The sequence below is a fragment of the Meriones unguiculatus genome, chromosome 21 (assembly GCF_030254825.1).
Source record: "Meriones unguiculatus strain TT.TT164.6M chromosome 21, Bangor_MerUng_6.1, whole genome shotgun sequence".
Taxonomy (NCBI): Eukaryota; Metazoa; Chordata; class Mammalia; order Rodentia; family Muridae; genus Meriones; species Meriones unguiculatus.
Window position 1 is genome coordinate 42,004,470 of NC_083368.1, and position 6,000 is coordinate 42,010,469.

The following is a 6,000-nucleotide window of genomic DNA, read 5'->3' on the forward strand; positions in this document are numbered from 1 at the left end:
TCCTGGAACTCTCTATGTAGGTGAGGCTGGCCTGAAACTCAAAGATCTGCCTGCCTCTGCCTTCTGGGTGCTGGGAATAAAGGCATGTTTCACCATCACCAAGTATATTTCTCTCTTATACTCACCCATTAGATTTTTTTTTTTGCATTAGCTCTATCATTAGATTATTGTACCTCAAGTTCAGTGTATATGAAATAAGCTGATGTTCTTCCCATGCTTAAGAAATCTAGTGTTACTTTCTTATCACCTTCTATCTCAGTTCTTGGCTTCTGAAATAATGGGTACCTTGATAACTTCTTTAGGAATGAAGTTAAATCTGGGCTTACACTTCTGCGAAGCAAAATAGAGACTTTCTCCATGCTTTATTATAGCTTCTACGGTGCTGGTTTCCTTTTCTTATTGTCCCCAAAACCTTTAGATTCACCTCTCTTCATTCTCAACAAATAAAAACGTCATCTTCTTAGAGCTTTCAGTGACTAATTCTTGCAGGCTAAGCTGTACCAGCTTTTCCACAGGTCTGGAGTTTTCTTAAAAATCCCTATTGACTTTGTTGCTTCTAAATATCTTTCTGCTGAGTATTTGGGTTTGAGCTGCACTGTCACTGATACCTTCAAGATCTAGGAATAAGGCTATATGTCTTCATTTTTATAGTTTCTCTTCTGTGCTTCACTTCCCCCTTGGCAAGAAGCCAAGATAAAAAAACAAATCGCAACTCCTTATTGAGCCATAACCTCAACTGTTTTATTAGCTACTAGCCTCTGCTATAATAATGTTCATGAATATGGTATGCCATGCATTATGGATTGTGTGTTTAAAGAATAGATTAGTTTTGAGTTGACTAAAAGGCAAAGATGGCACCGTCACATTCATGCTCTGCTAAAGTGAGAGCCAACTGTAAATCTTTAACAGCTTTTTTGTTGTGAGTTGACCTAAAACTATCATATGAAACATATATTATCAGTCATAATTCATAAATCTGATATGTTCCATATGCAAAATCACAAATATTTGGCTGCATCGATGTAGTGTGTCTAACAGTGTATAACTTTGACTTAGTGCCTGATCAGATCTTTAGATATTTTTTCCTCTAAGAGTTGAACCAGGCACTGTGTGATTTCACCACAGCGGACAGCACGTTTTTGACAGTAAAAGCTCCTGTCCCAGGTCTTTGTCCAGTGAAGCTTCCACTTTCATGATGTCATCATTCATGATATTTCCTGTAAACAGCAGAAAGAGCAAGGTCCCCTCACTGGAGCAGATGTCCTCAGCTTTTCTAGTCTCCTCTCCCAGTTCCCTTCCTGCCCCACCCCCTTCTCTGTCTCTATGAAATATATATATATATATGTATATTGTTTCTCATTTAAATAAAATCTCCTTGCTTGCTTCTCACCAAATGATAAACACTTCCGATTCTATCACCTTTACATTTTTAGCTACAATGTATCCTGCTACTTTACATATGTCCTAGTTCCTCTGAGAACTGTTCTCAACTCATGTTAGATCTAGTAATATCTCCCATCCTCTCAGTGGATAGAAAATACAAATGAAGAAATTATTATTTTGCTCAGCAGGTTAAACACTCCATTATTTCCTACCAAACAGAGAATCTCTATGCAAAACATAGTACCACCATCCTTATCACAAGGATTCGCACAAACCTTGACAATGCATGAGCTAGTTTCTCATAATCCACTTGATTTCATCTCATCATGTGCAGACAGTCAAGAGCAAGTGCTATCACACTGTAGGCTGCTGAAGAAGCGGGGCTCCAAACTCAAGTGAACTATTCTTAGAGCAGGCCAGGGCTGAATCTGGCACTAGAATCAAGGTCTTCATCCCCTTGATCCTGAGTGCTTCCTTCTATTTTAAGCTGTTAATTGACTCGCATTCCCGCCATGACATTAATGTTGACATGTATTGGCACCTGAGAGGCAGCCCAGTGAATGCCCTCTACGCTCTTTTCCATCTGAAATACTACTTGGCTCATGTTCCTTTCATAGTACAAATTTCCACTCTGCCAGCCCTGTTTTTCCCAATTCTTATCTGAGAAGCTCTTTCTAAACTCCCAAATATTATTAATTACTATGTTTAGGAGAAAAAAAAATTCCAATTCCTTGTTTAAATCAAAGGAATTAATTTGGTTTTACCCGCATTCACCAATCAACTGATCAGCTGATCTTTGAAGTGTTACTAAGGTAGCAAGAATGGCTTTGCCTTGAATAATCTGTGCCTGTCATTTGTGCGTGCGCGAGCGTGCACGTGCATTTCATGAGCTTTTTCAAGATAACCTGCGCGTTTTGTCTTTAAGTGAGTTTCTGTCTAATCCCATGCTTGGATGCATGGACCTTCTGTAAACCTTCAGTCATCAGTGCGATTTTGGATGTAAATAGATCTGCCTCCTCAGCAGGGGGCTGGGAGGAGTGAAGCCCGGAGCCCCACTACCCCGTGATTGTCCTCTAAGCACTTGTTTCTGCCTCATCCCTATCTTAATATTTAGGCATCTCCCGGGAACACTCGAGTCATCGGCAGCTCGAAGCAAAGAGAATGCCCCTCCGCTTTCCCCCTATGAGTGTATGAAGTCTCCGGCTGGCTCGGGAATTCCGTCTCGCAGAGTGGACAGAGAGCGTCCACCCACCGGGCAGAGGGGAGCGTTTTGTTTTCCTGCCTGTTCCTGTCTCTACCACAGCGCTTTGCAGGGAGGGTCTGAGGAGCAGCGAGTTGCTGCCTTTCTTGTTTGGTGGGAAAACAAAGCGAAAAGACTTCGTTCCGGGGAAAGAAAAGTTTCCAAAACCCACATGGTAATCACCCCACGCTGTAAAGATCACTTTACTCGCTCATTCCAAACTGCGCTGTCCAGTGTTCTCTGGGGGCTCCTGGGAGTCGCGTCTGCCTTTTGCTGTCAGATCTGTCCTCGCGGGGCTTGGCCCCGAGTGTCCCACACAAGACAAAGATACACTTAACAAATTTAACTCTGTCCCCCGTGTACGTGTGTAACAGCAGCACGCATGCTGTTTGCCCCAACACCGCACAAACACAGGTAAAACTGTTCGCTTGTTCTCTGCTAGAATGTCAGTTTAGGAGGTCCAAGACTGGGAACCCAGATACTAAAAACACTTCACTTTGTAATGAAAGTACAGCGCTGCCCTCATTCACTGCCGAGCTACGAGAGGAACAATCACCCCAGTGACTCACTGTTGCCTCTTAGTTATGTTGTTCTTTCCTAATGGCACAGGACGTGACCTAATTTCGCTCTCAGGAATCCTACTTTTGACCTGAGGATCCGGGCGTCATCGGGACCAGCTGCAAACACGGGGACCCCGTCAGGACACTCCCGGCCCCGGATCACGGCCCCAGATTTGGAGACGGAGGAAAAGGACAACTCTGTCCCACTTACCGGTCTTCCACACATAGAGGGTGGGCACCTCGGCGGCGTCTCCCTGCGCCGCAGCCCCGCGGGCGCCGGAGCTCAGCGGGAGCAGCAAGAGCAGCGGCAGCCGCAGCAGCTGCAGGACGCCCCGGCTCGGGGCCGCCGGGCGCTCGGCTCGCAGCCCCATCCTGCCCCGCAGCCGCTCCAGCCTCCGGAGCCACGGCACTCAGGCGAGGCGGGGGACGGACGGTCCTTCCTTCTCCACCAGTAGAGAACGCAAAGCGCTCGCTGTTGCTATTGTTCGCTCCAGATGAAAAGCAGCCAAAGAGCAACTAACACTAGGGAACAATAGCATCAGCGGCGGCCGTGGACGCCGCCGCCGCCGCCGCCGCCGCCGCCGCCGCCGCCGCTGGCGGGGATGCTGGTGGGGATGCTGCCGCCGCTGCCATAGCGCGCAGACTGGCAGGTCCTAGCGGCGAGGGACACAGCCGGCCGCAGGGGGCCCCAGCTGACAGAGCCGGCCCCGAGCTCTGAGACGAGCAGCCCCCGCCGCCAGCTGTAGGGAGGGGAGGGGGGCGAGAGCCGAGAGGAGCCGAGGGGACCCGAGGGGACCACAGGCGGGGGCCAGCGAGGGCACAGGGCCAGCACCCAGACCCCAAGCGCCCGCCCCGAGAACTCCCCGGCACATGGTGCGCTGAAATATGTTCGCAAGGATACACCAATAAAAGGCATCATCACGGGGCAGGCTTCAGGATGACGAATAACTGACATTGAAATTCATCGTCACCCAAGGAGTCAAACGCTGATCTAGTGGCGTGTTATTCTCCCTGCATATTTACACAAAGCTTCAGCGTTGGTCATTTATTCTGACGGCGTGCCTTCCGGATTACTTTACGAGAAGAGCGGTATTTATGAACCTATAAGGGAACAGATCAGGGCTCACTGTCTAAAAGGCACTTAAGCACTTTCTTAAGTATATATATATATATATATATATATATATATATATATATATATATATAAAATTTTATATATATATAAAATTTAACTTCAGTCCACCTTCAGTCACAATGTGACCGTGGATAACACAGGTCAAATTCAACACATTGTCCAGTAACCGCCTTTGAAAGTGGATTCGTACTTATATAAAGTGTGCACCATGCGGTCTAATTGCATGACTAAGAACGTACAAACACTGCTGGCAGGATTCCATTTCAACCGTGAAGTAAATAAAAGTTCCGTTCCTTTTCTCTCCCCATCTCTGTGGAGAACACACTACAAAGTATCAGAGGTGGGGAGAAAAATTAAAGCGCAAATGAGTCAGTAGCCAGCAGTTGGCTGTCTTCCAGTTTATATCTTTTTACTTAAATGTTGTTCCTGAAACCAATATCTCCTGATTTTAAAAATAATAATAATAATATGGAAAATAAGGAGCCACGTGGCCTGTACCTTTTGTTCTCGGTTCTGTTAGTTCAGTACTAACAGAAGAATGTGTGCAACCAGATAAAGCTCTGTGGTTTCTCCCCTCCACTCACAGTAACAATCTTTTATTATTAATTCGTTTCCTTGTAACACTTAAATAGTATCAAGGCAGCTGGCCAATTAAAACAAAGCAAAACAACAACAAAAATCCCTCAGCAACCAAGAGCTCGGGATAGCTATTGTCACTTGGTTAGCAATCTTAACACCAAATACAGTAAAATTGGAAAAGCGGAAAAACTTCTCTGGGTGACTTTAGCCCCAAGGACCCAGCCACCCATGAGTCTGAAATGAAAAAGCTACAGTTTCTTAGGGAGGAAACCTTCCACAGGGCTCCCTGGGGATGCTTGTCATTTTGCTGAGCTTTCCAGACACAGCCCTTCTGCATGCATTAGATTAAAAGCAGGTTTGATCAAATAATTCCCAGGTCCTGCCTGTTTAAGTATTCTGACATCAGAGGAAATTAGCTGCATTCAGGGTTGCAAATTTGGTCTTTGTTTACTTTTCACTCTGTTAGGCCGCTAAGAGAGAATTAAAAGCTCAGAGAGCCCTGGCCCTGTGTCTGTGATTAGAGGAGATAAGCCAGTGTGGCTTACTCTTTCTACACTGGTGAAAAATAGACAATGATCAAAAGATTATAGGTTGATAGGGATACAAAGGAAGCCTGATCCTAACTAATGCATGCTTCCCTGAAGGAGCAAGTCCTTCAGTGTTCACAGTCAAAGGAGAAAAAGACCTGCAGTTGCCTCCTGGGTTCTGTCCTCTCAGAAATGGCTCCTCCCTGCAATGCCACTCAGCAAGGAGGTGCCTCTCTACATCTTCGGCTTGTATTTGCCAGTTGTTGTTAGTGGCCCCACCCTGAAATTCTCTAACCTCACCCTGCAGCTTCTGTGTTATCAGTGCCCATTCACAGCATTCTTAATAAGCCCCAAGTCAACTCACCGGGTGGAGGCTCATAATACATGTGTCAGATGACAGAGGATGGAAGGAGGCAAATTAAAGGAGTTAATATGCTATTTGACCACCTAGACTTCCCAAAAGCCATCAAATGTCACACTCCATAACTTAATGTCAAAGAGGAAAAAAATGTGGTTTTGTTGGTTGGTTGGTTGGTTGGTTGGTTGGTTGCTTTGGTTTGGTTTTTTGAGACAGGT

The 6,000-nt window shown here is 45.8% G+C and overlaps 1 protein-coding gene across 1 annotated transcript in view; it reads right to left on the bottom strand.

The window, feature by feature from the left end:
• The window catches only part of Thsd7a (thrombospondin type 1 domain containing 7A), a 405,762-nt gene extending 402,054 nt beyond the window's left edge, over positions 1 to 3,708 (bottom strand). The window contains exon 1 of the mRNA XM_060373993.1: positions 3,395 to 3,708. Coding sequence (XP_060229976.1) covers positions 3,395 to 3,554 — 160 coding nt within the window. The 5' untranslated portion in view covers positions 3,555 to 3,708. The remainder of the gene's footprint in view (positions 1 to 3,394) is intronic.
• Between the last annotated feature and the right edge of the window lie 2,292 nt (positions 3,709 to 6,000).